Source organism: Alternaria dauci, chromosome 8, assembly GCF_042100115.1.
Source record: "Alternaria dauci strain A2016 chromosome 8, whole genome shotgun sequence".
Lineage (NCBI taxonomy): Eukaryota > Fungi > Ascomycota > Dothideomycetes > Pleosporales > Pleosporaceae > Alternaria > Alternaria dauci.
This window is the reverse complement of record NC_091279.1, coordinates 1,296,964-1,314,791: the sequence shown is the minus strand read 5'-3', so window position 1 is coordinate 1,314,791 and position 17,828 is coordinate 1,296,964. Positions and strand designations below refer to the sequence as shown.

The 17,828-nt window shown below is 54.0% G+C and overlaps 6 protein-coding genes across 6 annotated transcripts; 4 read left to right on the top strand and 2 right to left on the bottom strand.

Annotated features, from left to right (window-relative positions):
• Positions 1-648: 648 nt before the first annotated feature.
• On the top strand, positions 649-1,832 carry ACET3X_008384 (uncharacterized protein; the record flags this gene model as incomplete). Its single annotated transcript, XM_069454552.1, has 6 exons — positions 649-756; positions 828-865; positions 919-943; positions 1,100-1,319; positions 1,392-1,552; positions 1,611-1,832. 6 exons carry the CDS (start codon positions 649-651, stop codon positions 1,830-1,832), a joined length of 774 nt encoding a protein of 257 aa, XP_069303986.1.
• Positions 1,833-2,450: 618 nt separating this feature from the next.
• ACET3X_008383 (uncharacterized protein) lies at positions 2,451-3,953 on the bottom strand (the record flags this gene model as incomplete). The annotated part of the gene is made up of 2 exons (XM_069454551.1): positions 2,451-3,634; positions 3,695-3,953. 2 exons carry the CDS (start codon positions 3,951-3,953, stop codon positions 2,451-2,453), a joined length of 1,443 nt encoding a protein of 480 aa, XP_069303985.1.
• A 597-nt stretch (positions 3,954-4,550) lies between these two features.
• Positions 4,551-5,785, bottom strand: ACET3X_008382 (uncharacterized protein; the record flags this gene model as incomplete). Its single annotated transcript, XM_069454549.1, has 5 exons — positions 4,551-4,593; positions 4,644-4,768; positions 4,817-5,268; positions 5,319-5,604; positions 5,678-5,785. 5 exons carry the CDS (start codon positions 5,783-5,785, stop codon positions 4,551-4,553), a joined length of 1,014 nt encoding a protein of 337 aa, XP_069303984.1.
• A 210-nt stretch (positions 5,786-5,995) lies between these two features.
• Positions 5,996-6,995, top strand: ACET3X_008381 (uncharacterized protein; the record flags this gene model as incomplete). Its single annotated transcript, XM_069454548.1, has 5 exons — positions 5,996-6,017; positions 6,470-6,498; positions 6,648-6,785; positions 6,841-6,888; positions 6,987-6,995. The coding sequence occupies 5 exons, from the start codon at positions 5,996-5,998 to the stop codon at positions 6,993-6,995; spliced, it is 246 nt and encodes an 81-aa protein (XP_069303983.1).
• A 244-nt stretch (positions 6,996-7,239) lies between these two features.
• Positions 7,240-9,511, top strand: ACET3X_008380 (uncharacterized protein; the record flags this gene model as incomplete). The annotated part of the gene is made up of 5 exons (XM_069454547.1): positions 7,240-7,603; positions 7,652-7,867; positions 7,925-8,345; positions 8,396-8,490; positions 8,541-9,511. 5 exons carry the CDS (start codon positions 7,240-7,242, stop codon positions 9,509-9,511), a joined length of 2,067 nt encoding a protein of 688 aa, XP_069303982.1.
• Positions 9,512-10,368: 857 nt separating this feature from the next.
• ACET3X_008379 (uncharacterized protein) lies at positions 10,369-15,111 on the top strand (the record flags this gene model as incomplete). Its single annotated transcript, XM_069454546.1, has 2 exons — positions 10,369-10,616; positions 10,674-15,111. The coding sequence occupies 2 exons, from the start codon at positions 10,369-10,371 to the stop codon at positions 15,109-15,111; spliced, it is 4,686 nt and encodes a 1,561-aa protein (XP_069303981.1).
• Positions 15,112-17,828: the final 2,717 nt, after the last annotated feature.

The following is a 17,828-nucleotide window of genomic DNA, read 5'->3' as shown; positions in this document are numbered from 1 at the left end:
AAAGGCGCACAACCCGTCACTATATGTACCTCAAGGGCCTTCCGCTCTTCTCCATTCCCATTCGGCAACACTGACCGTGTCTCCGGAAGGCAGGCCATGGTCGCACCCGTCGGTACACTGCAAGACGCTAGTGTGAAGAAGCAGAAGTGCGCATCATTGGCGCAGCTCGAGATCTACCTTAGTGGCACTCGTAAGCGTGCCGAAGTTTTGCCATGCGGACTGCCTGATTAAGTTTTGATTCGTACCTTGCGCCTCGGAGATTTGCCGATATTCAGCCTCTCGGCATGCAAGTCGCTTGCCGACTCAGGGTCAGATGATATGAGTACACGCAACACGAACAGGCCGCATGTCGACCGGGGAAAACCACGAGAGCCGGAGAGCTGGCAGGCTGCTTATGTTGTTGCTGGTAGATTTTGGTCATGTTCGGATGCGGCGACCTTCCGAGGCTCAAACGGCAGTCGTAGTGGGTGGGACCCACGTGTCTTGGCTGGCAGGCAGGTGAGCATTTCAAAAACTATACGTCATATTGTGTACCCGACAGAATTGCAATCTCTAAAGCTTCGAATCATCTTTCTCTGGCATCCTTAGAATCCTGCATTTCTACGCGTCGTTTCATTCTTGTACATGTTATAATTTTCAGCACACGGAATGGCTGCATCATCGAAAAAGCCCGGAGAAGTTGAGCCCACGACGAGCCGGCGACATCCGCTGCAACGTTTCGACTCACCATCCAAAGGGTTTTCTGGCGCGTTGCACGTAAGTGTTGAAGCAAGAAATATACAATTAGGAGTAGGCAAGGCCAGATGTTAACATGGTTTACGTTGTAGGTCGCTGGTCTGATCAGCTTCTATAGTTCCTTCAAGTTGTATGTGTTGCCTCTGTCGATTCTGTATACACTGCCAGCTAACACGTATGAAGCTTAGCGGATAACCCAAATATCTTCGTATGTACCAAACTGCTGCATGTCTTTTGTACTTGCATCTTTGTTATTGCTGTTCAATAAGTTTTTCGCACATGAGACAGTAAACGTCCCAACCATATATTCACTCCCACATTGCTTAGCCAAGCAACTTAAGCCAACAGTCTAACGAATCCCCAGAACGAATCTTTCGGCTGGCACCTCCAGTTCCTGACCATAATCGGCCTCTCCCTTTCCACAGTAACATTCGTTTTCGGTCTCGCCGCAGACCTCACCTCAACCGCCCTCTCAAAATCTCCTTCTCTGACCTCAGATCCACCCGCCGTGGCTATTTCTGAGCACCTGTTCCGGCTGAAAAACTACCTGGCCTTGGTAGCAGCGCCGATTGAAGTGACCATCAGCATACTATACTGGACGTTGAAAGCCATTGACGGGAAACTCCTGGTGCCTCCGGATCTACCGCTACCACCAGCCATCTACGATCTAGGTTTCCACCTCGTCCCCGCCGTTGTTCTAGCGCTCGATTATATCCTTCTCTCCCCACCATGGCCCACAACGCCCATGAATGAATCTGCGCCCATAATTACTCTATCCCTGTCTACCGTTGTTGCTTTTGCGTATTGGATTTGGATTGTAAGGTTTCCACCTCTGCTCCCCAAAGAACATCCAACTCATCATATCGTCCGTTTAGGAAATTTGCTTTTCCCGGAACGGCTTCTACCCCTATCCCATCTTTGCGATGCTTACGACAAACCAACGAATCGGCTTGTTTGTTGTAAGTGGGGTGATTATGTGGGTTGTGGGCGGACTGTTGAGAGTGCTGTATGCGAAGATCAATGGGTATGAGAGTGCGGAACACTTGGAGAAGGTGCGCCGGAGTAAAGTCATGGGAGGCAGTGGCAAGTGGGAATAAACGAGGGAAAGGGGTCGAGGGTGATTTATGACAAGACGAGTAGATGAAACCTCCGAGGATGTTGCGATGCCACAGAAGTAATCAAGAGGCACATGCCTGCAAGTTGGGCAAAAAGTAGCAGACTAGGTGCGTAGACAAGACCGAAATAGCACCAACACGAATGAAATGTATAGGCCGTGAAGTTCGAACGGATGTACCACATAACACACTCGCTTCTATCACAGCTCCTGAACTAATTATGTAGACGAGAAAACAGCGATACTGTACACGACCACCAGCTTCTCGCCAGCAAACCCATGTTTGCGAAGAAAGTGTACAGTAGTGTGGGCCTAGGAATGAAAAAGAGCATGCCTGAGTATCTGTCCAGCGATCCCATAGGGCGTCTCTCAGACGAAATTATATTAGATTATGCCGTATGTCGTTAGTCGTCGCGGTATAAATCATGTAACACCATGTAGGAATCCACCACCAAAACGAGACGCATGAAGGTAAGTCGCACGCATAAGTCGGTAGATGGAACGAGTGTGAACAGTGGGGTATCTGTTGCGACATGCTGACGGCGAGGGGTAAGTATCCCATCGAGAAGTCCAAGGGGAACTCAGCATGAGCGACTGGCGCTCAGCTCGTAGAGGGCGAAGGTGGCGCTGTAATCGTGCGTTGGTCATCATCGTCCTGATCATGATGCTGGTACGTGCTTGTGGTGTTGTAGAGATGGCTAGGGTACTGGAAGGGCTGTTGATCAGGGCCAATACCATAGGAGTAGGTGGGGTACTGGTAGCCATTGCTTTGGTGGCCGTCAAAGTTGTTGCAACCTCCCTGTTGGAACGAGGGTAGAATGTTCTCCTTGTTTTCATACTGAAAAGGATCGTTGAAGGGTTTGTAGGAAGTAAATGCAGGTGCTGGAGAGGGAGATGCTTGGTGCGTAAATCCAGACGTAAGATAATTCATGCTGTTGGGCTGTGAGAACGGAACGTCATCGTTGTCTTGAAAGACTTCGAATCGTTTTCGCTTCGAGACATGGCTATTATGGCTGTGGTCGTATCCAGAACGACCACAATCCTCATCGTATTGGTTGCGGCCGAGGAAGGGAAACACAGGCCGCTTGGACTGTCTGGTAGAGCGGCGAGTAGTATTGGCATCAAGATTGGCGAGTGCAGACCGTCTGCGCACAGGTTGAGGGCTCTCAGTCTTGATCTCGATTTCGTCGTCTTCGTCGGACTCGGAGCACGAAATTCTGCGTTGGCGTTTGAAAGTGCCCAACGGGGTGAAGATAAGTTCCGTAGCCTCAACTTCTTGAGAGTTGAGTTCCAGTTGTTCCACGACGGAGCTGTCCTTCTTCTGGTTCCTCTTACGCCGCATCTCTGGGGTAGCAGAGTCGAAGATGTCCATCCCAGGCCAGTATACCCCCTTGAGTTTAGTTGACTCACTGACGGCCATTGGGTCTACAACCTCGGCAGGCTCATCCTCGACAGCACATTTGGCCGCAGTGGTGTACCGGTATGGCCGCCGCCTCTCGCCCGGGTCTGAGTATTCACTAGACGTATCGTAATCTGGATTGGTGTAGCTACGGGAGCTGGCTCGGGACTCTGTAGGCCAGTATTGCATATGAGGCGCGAAGTTATTGCGGCTGCGGAGGACCGGCCCAATAGGCTGTGGCGTTGGGGAAGGTGAGTGTTCCAGTTTGATCATGGTATGCTGCTGCCCAGATAGACGTGGATCAAGGAGATTGCTGGCAGCGGCGCGACGTACGGGACGTGGCACCGGGGCCTCGATCTTCAGTGGAGGCGCAGGCGCGGGCCGGGCTACATGGTGTGCAGTCAGTAACAGTCTCAAGTATGGCGGGATGCAGGTGAGATACATACCAGTGGGCCTCGCACGGGTGCGACGTTTGTCCTTTTGATTCATCCGCTCCGACATCAGCTCCTCGACAGCCCATTCGGCATACCACTGGTCGTACGTTTCAACGAGGCGGCGGGATGCTTCCTCATTTGTGGACCGAACCTTGACCTTGTAGTAGTTGGATAAGTGGCCTTTGCTGGCAATGTGAGTGAGCAGATGTGAGACATCGCTGAAGCTGGGCTTCTTGGGGCAAATATTGCAGTGAAGCGGAATATTGGCCATGCCGGAGGCCTAGAGAGGCTGCAGTAAATGAAGGCGAAAGCCGCAGCGCGGACGCGTCGTTGGTAAGGAGCGCAAGTGAAACAAGCACAAGAGCAGCACAGAACCGAAGGCAAAGAGCGTTGCGAAAGGAGCGGGTTGAAGGAGTGAAGTGGCGGTGGGAGAGATGCTCATAAGAGACCTGGTACAGAGATGGCTGCCGGTCACTGCGGTAGCTCCTAGCCCATTTCTGGAGCGGACGAGAGGAAAGCAGGAGACAGTCGCCAGAGCACTCGTGGAGGAGAGAGGAAGGCGCAGTATTGCAGATAATGGGTTCCAGTAAGGATGTGTTTGTTGGTGGTGTTCCAGTAGGCAGAGCACGTGGAAAAGCTTGGCTCGAACGAATGAGGAAGCCACCTACCCTCACTCTGCTCCCGCTTTGTGTCTCGACGCCTATGGGAGAGACGCGAGGTATTAGACAGCGGGAGGACGAGAACTGGTGAATGAATGTTTACGTTGGCATGCAAAGAGATACTTGCAAGGAACACATGTGAATGCAGATGGGCACCCAGTCCACGACGCACGTGCGATTTGACTAGTAGTTGTTCCTCATCTTGACATCTACTTACCCAAGCATCTACGAGTGACGGATCGAGGCATACAGCTATTGGTGGTCAGTATGCTTGATGGAACGGGAGGGCAATGGTCACATACTACACGGGGTCTACCTCTTCAAGACATGGATACTTCAGCAGACTAAGACCAGCAATGCCAAACACGGTATGGAAAACGTCGACCATGTCACCAGGTCGGTCTGCAAGGCCACCGAGTTCGGGATCCTGGGATGGTTAGACAGCGATACCTTTTGAGGGCAAGATAGCACCCACCTGGCACTGCAGGATGAAGTTTGTCAACTTCTGGCCGTCTATCCAGTGCAGCTTGTCTAGCATGGCCATGCTGCTCATGACCCACCAGCTGTAGCATACGTCCTCCTTCTTCTCCGGGCGGCCATTGAGACCTCCGTTCTTGAGTTGTCGTTCGCTTAGCCAGGCGCCCAACTTTTCTTGGTTGACCAGGTCCAGTCTCCCCGCGATGGTCAAAGCGCCGACACACGTAAACACCTGACCCGAGTGCGACTCGGCACCCGGGCTGGTACCGTACCCGCCGTCGAAGTTGGCACACGAGTGGACGTACTGAGCAGCCTTGTCGACGTCGACCAGCTCAAGCAGGCCCATCAGCGACAGGGCATTCAGTGCGCCGTAGAGGAAGCGCGTGTCCTGCTCTCCCCACTCGTCACCTGCAAAAGTACCAGTCTCGCGATCCTGCAAATCGGCGATGACTGCTACTATAAGTACACTATCATGATACTTGGACGTACAGATGACTTACACTTTCCGATCTTCAGCCGGCCGCCGGGGACGCGATCTTCAAGGTCACCGAAAGCGTCAAGCGTCGCGAGTATCTGCACGCCACTAACGGTGTACAGCATATGGGCATCGTGGCCCGGGGCAGCACCGAGCCCGCCATTGTCATGCAGACACGAGAAGACAAAGTCGAGGATGCTGCTGCGCGGGAGAGCGTCTGGGTGGCCCAGGAGATGCAGAGCCGTCAGTCCCCAGTAGAGGCCGTTGAGACGCAGATGTTCGGTGAGCCAGTATTCAAGCTCATCTTTGCGCTGGAGCGGGTCAGCGCGGGATTGGATGGCCGGGTGCTTGCGCGGCCAGGCAGAGCAGAGACAGGCTACGCACAGTGTCGAGGCTCTGGATGTAGCGAACGTGCTTGTCGACAAAGAGGTGCATCTCGTCGGGCATGCTGGCCATGCCGGCAGCACGCCCGGGCCCAGAAACAAGAGACATGTCAGATGGTCAGACGGGCGTGGTGTTGGTGGGAGCTGGAGGCACGGGAGGGTCTAGCTGTTGTTGCAGACAGGCATGGATGGCGTTGGACAGGGGTGGGGCCTGACGCACGCTCATTGCGCGAGGGTCTGAATTTGAAACGAGCCTTGGCAGGTGGTCCACCGCTGTACGAAGCATACCATGTAGCACTTGACAGCCTCGCACACGGCCATGGTGCTGCAGAGCAGGCGGAGTAAGCGGTAATGGAACCGTCGATAGTCGTTGTCGTCGCCCGTAGCCTAGCGTGCACTACGCCCGCCGTGGACAGCTGTTTGCGCGCACGATAGTCGAGAGTCGATAGCGCCCATGGGCCGAATTTGGGGGGGTAGGGTAGGGGTTTTAGCAGCGTCGCTCCCTCGTACCTGGGGCCGTGCGCGCTGCTGAAGTCGTTGCCGCCATCCTCTCGCAGCCCTTGGTGCCCTTTGCTCGCAGCATTGCAGAGCCTGTGCCTCTTGGGCCAGCCATCATCCCCCCCGCCCACCACCATCACCGACCAAGGAGACACGTGAAGTGCATCCCTTCTTTTCTGCTGACCAAGGCGCCGCCCACCGCACTCGCTCTGCAACGGCCGGCCAAGCGCCCAGCTCCACTCGCTCCTAGACGTCCAGGGCCGTCTCCAGTTCCCTCTCCCGCGCCCAGAAATAGTCGTCGTTTGTCACTTGTTTGCGAAGTGGGTAAGTAATGCCCGACAACAGCACGGCGACACCCAGACTCTTGTTTGCACTCGTGCCCGCCCGCCCCCAAGTTGTACCACTGTCAACAGTTGCCATAGCGCCCGCCCGGCCCCTTTCACGTTCCGCAGCGCTTGCTTACCATATCTCAGGCGTTGCAAGACCGCCTCACCTGCCCGCGACCCAGATACTCGACACCCAAAAGCGAGCACGTCTGGCCGACTGTCGTCGCATTTCCGCCTTCGACTTCGACTCCGGTAGCACGCGCTCGGCATCGTCCGTCCTTCCGCGTTCCTGCATGGGAGCAACGGCCTGCCGTCGGTGATATAGACTCAACACTCGCAGTCGACGCATCGAGCCACGCCGCCAGAGAGCGCTGACCAGACTCTGACGGTTCGTACTACCCCGCGCGCTGTCTAGTACCTCCTCCAGCTGCCATCCACTCCTCTACGCCAGTGGACGAGCCTGTTGCTGACCGCCACGAAACATAGGCTCGTTGACCGCGCAACCACCCAATGTGCCACGTCCACTGAACCTACCCTCGCCAACCTTGCCCTACGCGCGCCGCATCGTCCGTTCCGACATCCACTCCATTGCCTGCACATTGACGCGTTTGTCCCAGAAACACTCACCGACGCAGTGCGCTCTTCAACCTGCAGGCTTGGCAGCAGCCGTTGCTTTTTAAGGGAGTTGTGTTAAGGAGTCAGTAGTCCTGGGGGGCTTCCAAAGAAAACAATACGCAAGATGCCCAAACCCTCAACACTGTCGCTGGCTATGCGGGGCAAGCCCAAGGATAATGCCAACAACACACCCATGAGTCCAAAAAGCCCGAGGTCGCCAGAGATGCCTGAGGATCTCGATTTTGCGACACCGAATGCCGCGTTTCACAACATGCCACAGTCACCCGCCTCGCCGAAACCTCGCAAAGACTCCAAGAGCATCTTCGCCAACTTCAGTGCCAACAAGTCGTCATCACGCCTCAACAGCCAGGGAAACTCGATACGCCAGCTTCCCGAGAATCAACCCTCGCCGAGCCTATACTCTAATGGGCGCAGCGGTGCGTCCACACCAGACCTCGGCCGTCCTGTGCGCACTCCCAACTCCGACGGTATGGTCATGTCACCTGAGACAACTCTCTCCTCGCTAATTACCGCAGACAATCGCTCCGAAGTCGTACGCTTAGACCAGCGGACAGGGTCAGGCAATTCCAACGACTCGTCCGATCTGCACGCCGACTCGTCGAAACGCAGCACCGTCAAGCCGAAGAAGGGTATCCTGTCGAGATCAAAATCCATCAAAGAAGGCGAAAGTTCGGGGTCCCGCACAAAACTGAACAAGGCACCCCCAGGGCAACTGTCGCCGGATATTGCAGGTTCGTGGACAACCAACGGCGATGGTATGCCACTGAAGACGGCGCCAATGGATAAAGGTCAATCATGGCGAGGCATAGGCAAGCCACGGACACACTCGGCCGATCGCCAGGACGGATCCAAGCACATCCAACGAGATGCCGATTACGGGCAGCGAAGGGACAAGTCGGAACAGATCTCGCTAGCATCCAGCTCATACAACGAAACAAAGGGACACGGCTTCATCTCAAAACTGGGTTCGGGGGCTCGCAACATGGGAGAGAAGATGGACTCGGCGCGCAAGGGCGTATTTGGCAAACTGGGGCGAAGCTCGAGCAACCACGAAAGCCAGACGCCCATATCGAACGAACCATATGTGTGCAAGATTATCCACAAGCCACTGATCGAGCAGACGAGGCTGACACGGATATCAACTCGCCTAGAACAGTCACGCGATAAGACTGAGTTCTGGATGCCAGCTCTGCCTTGGCGGTGCATAGAGTACGTCATGTCTTGAATAGTTCTGGAGGGCCGGCTAACAATAAGTGTAGCTACCTGAACATGAGGGGCTGCGAAGAGGAAGGCCTGTATCGTGTTCCAGGATCAGCCCAACAGGTCCGGTACTACGAACGCAAGTTCGATGAGGGTAAGATCATCTTGATCGCTACTTATGACACTTGCTCACCGAAATCACAGACCGAGACATCGACTTGATCAGCGACCCCAACCTGAACGATCCAAACGTCATCGGCTCACTGTTCAAGAATTGGCTCCGACAACTGCCAGATGAGATTTTCCCAAAGGCAGTGCAGACCGCGATTCAACAGGAATGTCAGGGCGCCAAGACGACACCGCAAATGCTCAAAGATGAGCTCTCCAAGCTTCCGCCCTTCAATTACTACCTCTTGTTTGCGATCACCTGCCATATCAGTCTGTTGCACTCGTGCTCCGAGTTCAACAAGATGAACTACAACAACCTATGCATCTGCTTCCAGCCGGCAATCAAGATTGACGCCTTTTGTTTCCAGTTCCTTATTCTGGATTGGCGAAACTGTTGGCAGGGCTGCTGGACAGAGAAGGATTTTTTGACGGATGAGATCAACTTTCTAAACGCTGTAGAAGTTGAGTCTCAGCAGCAACAGCAGCAACAGCAACAACAACAACTACAACAACAACAACAACACACCTCGTCAAGGAATGGACCTCCTCAGAGTGCTGGTAAGGGCAAAGGCAACAACTCGCCCCAAGTTCAGCCTTCAAAGAAGCCTGTTACGACGCGGAGTCAATCTACGGATCACATCAAATCATCCTCACGAGGACTTTCATCGGAGAGAAGTGGACGCGCTACACCCCCGAACCCTTCACTGGTACTGTCGGAGCCCTCGAGTAACCCCGTGCTGCGGATGCGTGGCGGCGGCGGCAGCTATGGTGAGCGCGAGACTTCGCCTGAGCGAGTCATTTCGTCTTCAGATAGTCGCGATGGGGGCCATCATGCGCGGAGCACACCGCGTGCGCCGCCTTCGGTTAGCACCGAGGCGTCTTCCATCGACCTAGACGAGAACGCGACGCCAACTCAAGCACAGCATAGTCGCGGACCATCTGAATCGACGCAGTTCCGACTGGACCTTCGTGATCCACCCGGCTCGCCATTCAACATTAAATTCTGACGAGATGGTTGAAAGCGCAGCGAATTTATGCTTAGCGCATGCCTTTTGAGACAACGATAGAAGAAGGGTTGGATCTGACCGCTTGATTTTCGCATGTTCGATTCGTCCCGTGTGGGCTGCCACGAGGTCGCGATACCCGTCCTTTGACCACTCTGAGTTTGTGGCAGCAGTATTGCCCGATAATTGTTTAGTAGCCAGCGTTGGAGTTTGGGCCGCGTATTGCTTGAGTGCTTATCTGTTCCTGCATCATGTTGCATAAAGGCGTTGGAGAGGGGGCTGGGAAGAAGTAGCATTTGAGCGGGGTCATTTGTAGCATATGTGGATATTGTCGTATGGCAGAGGGCTGTTTCCATGGCAGTTTCAACGTATTCAACAATTTCCCTCGCAGTGCTCCGTACCAACTGCATCGAGTTGGGACCGAAGGCCTAGCCCCCGCGCTATTGGAGAACTGGCACCCAGGAACGGGGCGCGCGGACTGGGGTTAGAGCTTGGGGCAATGACGTTTCTCCCGCGGGTTGCGCTTGCAGCTGGCAGCTGGCGGCTTGCGGCTCATGTGCTTCGCGACCGCCCACCGCCGATCTCACACGTCTCCAGGCGCTGCTTCCTTCTCTCCACACAGAGGGCAATTGACCCTCAGAAGCGACTGCGCACGCGGCCACGGCACTGTCTATAACTTCAGCCGAGCCCACTCCTCCATCATCATCATTATACCCCCACCTCGGTCTCCCACTGCATCACCGCTATTCCTGCGTCAAAGATAGACATCCTAGAGCACCGCATACACCTATTGTCATTGTTTACCACCACAACACTCTCTCGCAACTATCTAGGCTCTTGGCATTATCATCATCACCATCATGTCCGTAGCACTGCCACACCACTCCAAGTCCTCGGACCGCAAGGTCGTCTACCTGCTGCCGTTGACCGACTATGGCTGCCCAGATGTCGCTGGCACCTACATCTACCTGCCGCCTCCCACCGAGCCAGCATACTCGATTTGCTTCCAGATCCAGGGCACCAGCTCGATATGTCGCGAGGGCAGTCTCTGGGTCAACATCCCCGCCCAGGGCGAGAAGTTCAAGCGCAGCAACTACCGCGAGTACAAGTAAGTCATCACCCACCACGTCCTTGCCCAGTCACACGTCACTGACCCCGTGTGTAGGCTGAAGCCCGACTTCACCGGCATGTGTGAGATTGAGATTCCCATCTACGAGGCCAATGCCTTCTCATTCTACACGACCTACAAACCGCTGCCCCAGTGGTCCTTCACAGACGTCGCGTCTCCTGAACCCACACGGACGGACACATACTACATCGACATATGTCCAAATCTCAAGTTGCACGGCGAGCACTTGCCGGTCGAGGCCGTTTGCATCTTCTCTGCACTGTCCAAATTCATGGGCAATTACCCCACCGACTGGGACAACCATCTGAGGGGCATCAGCGAGCGCGGTTACAACATGGTGCATTTTACTCCGCTTATGACGCGTGGGTCTTCAAACTCGCCATATAGCATTGCTGACCAATTGGTCTTCGACGAGGCCTTCTTCAAGGAGGGTGAGAAGGACATTGCAGATATGATCGGAAGGATGCAGAATGAGTTCAATCTGCTTTCCATGACCGATGTTGTCTGGAACCACACAGCCAACAACAGCCCATGGCTTGAGGAACACCCAGAATCTGGCTACAATGTCGACACTGCTCCTCACTTGAGATGTGCTCTCGAGCTGGACACGGCGTTGTTGCAGTTCGGCAAAGAGCTCGCCCAACACGGTCTTCCCACGACCTTCAACAACGAAGGAGATCTCCTCAAGGTCATGGAAGGCATCAAGGAGCATGTCCTTAGCAAGGTCAAGCTCTGGGAGTACTATGTGGTTGACGTCGAGAGGAATACCAAGGCCATCATGGAGGCTTGGACCTCGGGCCAGGCCAAGTTCGTTGATGGCAGCTTTAGTGAGGCTGGTCTTCGCGGGCTCGATGCCGTCAGGGACTGGCCACTGAAGCAGAAGGCCGACTGGTTGGTCGAACATGCCCTGCGCGGCGGCGACCGCATGGGCGAGCGCTACCGTCGCAGCATGGACCCGAACATCAGTGCCAGTCTCCTCTGCGCCTTGTTCGGCCGCTATGATACCCGTACTAGCAATACGCCCGACAATCGTGCAGCGCAAGGCACTATAACGGCTATACTCAACGAGGTCAACCTGCCATTCTACCGCGAGTACGATGGAGACCAAGCAGAGATCTTGGAGCAACTCTACAACCGGACGAAGTATGTCCGAATAGACGCCCACGGTCCCAAGCTTGGCGAAGTGAACGACGAGAACCCACTCATCGAGACCTACTTCACACGATTACCACTCAACGAGACGACGAAGAAGCACAACCCGGAAGCTCTCGCGCTTGTCAATAATGGTTGGGTATGGGCTGCAGATGCAATGCGAGACAACGCTGGGCCCAAGTCGAGAGCGTACCTAAGGAGAGAAGTCATCGTCTGGGGTGACTGCGTCAAACTACGTTACGGAAACGGCCCAGAAGATAACCCTTTTCTTTGGGATCACATGGCCAAGTACACGCGACTCATGGCCAAATACTTCCAAGGCTTCCGTATTGACAACTGTCATTCCACACCCCTGCATCTCGCCGAATATATGCTTGACGAAGCCCGCAGCGTCAACCCAAACGTCATGGTCTGCGCTGAACTCTTCACGGGCTCCGAAGAGATGGATTACAAGTTCTGCATGAGGCTCGGCATCTGTGCTCTAATTCGAGAGGCGATGCAATCGTGGAGTACTCAAGAGCTGAGTAGACTGGTCCACCGACATGGTGGTGTTCCCATTGGAAGCTTCGAGACCGATGAAGTACTCAACGCCGCACAGGCGACTGATGGCGCAGACCAGACAAAGCCAATCATCAAGAGAATCAAGCGAAGTCCTGTCCACGCGTTATTCATGGACTGCACGCACGACAATGAGACACCTGCTCAGAAGCGGGATGCACGCGACACGCTACCCAATGCCGCCCTCGTTGCCATGTGCGACTGTGCAACTGGTAGCGTGTTTGGCTACGACGAGGTTTACCCCCAGCTGATCGAACTTGTGCACGAGAAGAGGCTATATTCATCGGCCAACTCCAACGGAGGCCCTATCAAGCCCGAGGCTGGTGAAGGAGGTATTGGTGGCATCCGCAAGATCATCAACGAGATCCACGTCAAGATGGGCAAGGAGGAGTACAACGAGACTTACATCCACCACGATAATGAGTACATCACTGTTCATCGCGTAAATCCCAACACCAGGAAAGGATACTTCCTTATTGCTCATACTGCATTCCCTGGTTACGGCAACGGTAATGGAGGCTTCGGAGAGACCAAGTTACCAGGTACACAAGCGAAGCTCATTGGCGCCTGGAATCTTGAAGTCGATAACAGTCCTGAGACGAGAGCACGTATCATTGGCGACAAAACAACACTACGTGGCTTGCCCAGTAAGACGAATGACCTCCAAGGCGTCGAAATGAAGTCAGTCGGCGATGACACCACGATCAGAATTCCTGACGAGTTTCCCCCTGGAAGTATCGCTCTCTTTGAGACGTGGGTGCCCAGCGTAGAGCATGCCGATGGTCTCGACAAGTTCATCACCAGCGGAGCGCGTGTAGCTTTCAGTGGTGTCAACCTGATCGATCTGAACTACATTCTGTACAGGTGTGAAGAAGAAGAGCGCGATGCTACTGATCACAAGGATGGAACCTACAATATTCCGGGTCACGGCAATTTAGTATACGCTGGTCTGCAAGGCTGGTGGAGTGTACTACGCGAAATTGTAAACGACAATAATCTCGGCCATCCGCTCTGCAACCATCTACGTGATGGTCAATGGGCGCTCGACTACTGTCTTGGTCGTCTCCAGAAGATATCTCAAAAGAGAAAGTACGTCAACATCAAAGGCCCCGCCAAGTGGCTGGAGGCCAGATTCGCTGCCATTCGCAAAGTTCCTAGCTACATGCTTCCACGATACTTTGCTATGGTCATCCAGACTGCATACAACGCCGCAGTGGAGCGAGCAATTGAGCTCATGGGCGAGAACGTCCGAGAAGGCAACCAGTTTCTGAAGAGTCTCGCCCTAGTCAGCTGCCAGGTCACTGGCTACATGAACAGCGCCTCGTTGTGGCCAGACAAGAGCGTGCCCAGCATGGCTGCTGGTCTTCCTCACTTTGCTTACGACTGGGCGCGATGCTGGGGACGTGACATTACCATCTCAGCTCGTGGTCTCTACATGGGAACCGGCCGATATGCTGATGCCAAGGAGCACATTTTTGCCTTTGCCAGCGTTCTCAAGCATGGCATGGTACCTAACCTCCTAGGCGGTGGCAAGAACCCGCGTTTCAACTCCCGCGACTCCGTCTGGTTCTTCCTCCAGAACTGCCAGGACTACACCAAGATCGTGCCAAACGGCATAGAGCTTCTCCATGAGAAGGTCAAGCGGCGATTCCTACCGTACGATGACACATGGTTTGCTCATACCGACAAGCGCGCATACTCTCAGTCCTCCACCATTGAAGATGTCATCCAGGAAGCTCTGCAGCGTCACGCCTCCGGCATAGAGTTCCGTGAGTACGACGCGGGTCCGAACATCGATAGTCAGATGAAGTCTGAAGGCTTCAACATCAAGATCTGGACTGACTGGGAGACTGGTATGATCTTTGGTGGCAACCAGTGGAACTGCGGTACCTGGATGGACAAGATGGGCGAGAGCGAAAAGGCCGGCAGCAAGGGTCACCCAGGTACGCCACGAGATGGTGCTCCGGTCGAGATTATCGGCATGTTGTACAGCACCGTACGCTGGTGCGCCAACATGTACGATGCAGGTCAATTCAAGTACCAGGGTGTAACCTTGGAGGACGGTAAGAAGACTGTTACCTACAAGGAGTGGGCAGATCTTATCAAGGCCAATTTCGAGCGTTGCTTCTACGTCCCGCGTTCTGCAGATGAGGATAGCAATTACGACGTCAACCCGAGCATTGTCAACCGTCGCGGTATCTACAAAGACTTGTACCGCTCGGGCAAGGAGTACGAAGACTACCAGCTGAGGCCGAACTTCCCTATCATGATGACAGTGGCGCCAGATCTTTGCGACCCCGAGCACGCTTTGCACGCCCTCCAGATGGCCGACAGGGTTCTGCTTGGTCCACAAGGCATGAAGACTCTCGATCCCTCTGACCTCAACTACCGTGGCTACTACATCAACAGCGAAGACTCGACTGATTTCCACACTTCCAAGGGCCGCAACTACCACCAAGGACCTGAGTGGCTTTGGCCCACAGGATTCTTCCTACGAGCCATGCTCAAGTTCGATCTACAACGCCGCAAGACGCCCGATGAACGCGTCGAGAGCTACCAACAAGTCACTCGTCGTCTTGCCGGGTGCATGAAGGCCATTCAAGAGTCACCCTGGGCTGGTCTCACGGAGCTCACCAACAAAGATGGTGCGTTCTGTGCCGATTCATGTCCCACGCAGAGTTGGAGTGCTAGCTGCATTATCGACTTGTTCCAGGACGCGCGCGAGTACGAAATGGGTGAGACTGCTCAGAAGTCCTCGTCGTAGGCCGATAAGGCTGGCAGTGTCAAGAAGCTCGTAGCCACGATGACCTAGGAATGGGTAGACATGATGAGTCCGGGGTTCGGTAGTATAGTGTGACGGAAGACTGTTGTGGATATGTAGATACCTGAATTATTTCTTAAATGACTTCTGACTCACATCTTTCCCTTATTGCCCGCATCAAACGATGACTTCCTTCTTATTCGTCTGCTGGCAGACAAGCTTGCTATGAGATTGTTGTCGGCAAGCATCTGATAGACATGACCATCAGTGCATCGTGTGCGTCGTTCCTGCTGACGAACAAGCAGCTGTAAATCTGTATCGCATATCGAGCGGGCTACGATGGAGGTGCATGTCGCACGACGAATGGATACGGGGCTTCTATTGACTGAGGCATGCTTGAGTGACGGCGGGTAGGAGTGACTGAGGTGTAGAAAGGTATACTGTTATTGCGTTGAATGTTAGCACGCAGGAAGAAAGTTTGTTGTTTCGAATAGTACTCAGGTAAACTGGACCCTGAAGGCACTCTGTGTTTTGCAATGACATGCATAACGGATGCCTCCAGATGCCCTGTGCGAGGAGAGTCTGGAACACACGAGTCTATTGTATACTTACTATGCAGTCTGTACCAAGCGGCTGATGGTGTTGGAACCGTGTGACATTGGTAGACCAAGTCACTGATTGAGTGACTGGAAACTCTACATGGGATCGTCATTTGTGTGCTATTGGGACGGTGGAGCACAGAGTGAAAGCCATCGATCCATGAACCAGGGGAGAGACAGCGTACAAGGAACGAGATGAATGAGTGTAATGCGCAAATCCATTCACTACCGTGGAGGCGCAGGAGCCATGCGGACTTCGGAGCCTTCCGCGCATATTCAATCTCCTCAGTCCTGGTCTCATTGCCACATCGCTACTCCCTTCTCACTTATCTTGATAACAACCCCTGAATCTAGATACGCCTGAAAACCAACTCACCAATGGCGAATCAACACCTGTCGTACGATCCTCTCGATCCACTGATGCGCCCTCACCAACAAGGCCTCTACGCCACCACATCTCAACAGACTCACTCCACGCCAATGTCCACAAAAAGCCTTGCCGCATCATCGTCAGCCGCCAGCATGTTACAAGAACACGCCATCTCCGCGCGCTTCCTGGCTGCAGCTGTTCGGAGCGACGCTAGGGCCATGCAACAAGAGTTCCACCAGATGCTGTCGGTTGCACACAGGCGAAACCAATACTGTCTATTTCTGAAACAGTCACAGAAGCAGCAGGTTGAGGCGATGCACGGCGAAATGGACTGGATGCGCAAGCGAATCCAGAACTTGGAGGCTGAGGTAAGGCGCATGGAAAGCAGGTCAGGTGGATGAAAGATGCGCCGCGAGTGTGTGTTCGACGACAAGGTCCTTCCTGGTGAAGATGCTGTAGCCGTGTAATCCTTCTTCTACATCAGCGCGTAGACGCTCATCTTAAGCAGATTGAGTATAGACAAAAGCACCTTCAGGGTAGTCGCGGCCTCCTATCGAACATGAGCATGCAGATGGCAATTCTCCATGTCCTCGATTATATTTGCCCTATACTGCCGTGGTGCCGATAGGGTATATAAGAAGTTGGTTGCTTCTTCCCGGGATGATCCAGCGTGATCAACCGCCTCGTGCCTTGAGCAGAAAGGGTTCCAATCGTGCCCTCTTTGACTGACAGGCGGCGAAGAAAACATCGCTTGCTTTTGTAACTCTACCGATCAGAATGTCGTGCATAAAGAAGCACTATAGCTACCCGTATCCTTACCCAATCTGGACACACGGCTGTGCACACCGGCTCCAATCGACCAAAAAGCAAAATGGGGATACCGAAGACGTGTTAGTACTCTCTACCAGCAAGATGATGCCTACGAGAACTGCCTTATTCGGACGCTTATCATTTCTATGATCACCCTTGAGATAACTTCGTGGTGTTGTGCTACTACGCCGCTGGATGCATCCATCAGCTTTGCCGTCGGCTTCTTGCGGCAAACGCTCGAGTCAGCACAGACGACCACGAATCATTTTCCCTTCACTTTTGCCACGAGACCCTGCTCGGCTCCAGGAACGATGAGCAACATAGCTTCTCGCATGAAGTTTAGATGTTGGTTTAAGGTACGGATGTGGCCCGTATGGCGCCCCACAGCTCAGGACGAATGCCTTGAAACGCTTGGTCAATGCTCAGAATGAAGCAAGACGCCGTTGAGAAGGGTTGAGGGGCTGTCTTCGTATCGAGGCTGTCGCCACAAATAGAGTTGATACGCAGTGAATCTCGGTGCAGGTGATCAAAATGGCCTTGCGCAGCAGGCGCCACTGCGTGGATCATCCTAGGAGGTAAGCACTCCTGTGAAAGAGGCGCTGGCGTGATATTGTCTCTAACCGTCTATTATTATGCGACCATGAGCCGAGGCATGGTGGGTTGTCGCTTGAAAAGGAAGGGTGAAGGTGAGGGCGGTGCCTCCGAGAAAAGGGCCGATGGTGTGCAGAGTGACAGTCGTTCAGCTGTCAAGTTCGCAGTCCGAGGCTGCAGCAACTCATTGGTCGTCACTTGGACGGGGTTTCCGTATATTGCAGGCTATGCGGTGTCACAGGCCAATCGCATTCTTGGTTGCTGGGCGTGGTGCTGTTCGCGTACATGCAAAGTGTTGGCAAACCACCACCAATACGCTGACTAGCAAATGAGGCATGGATGCTCGCCGT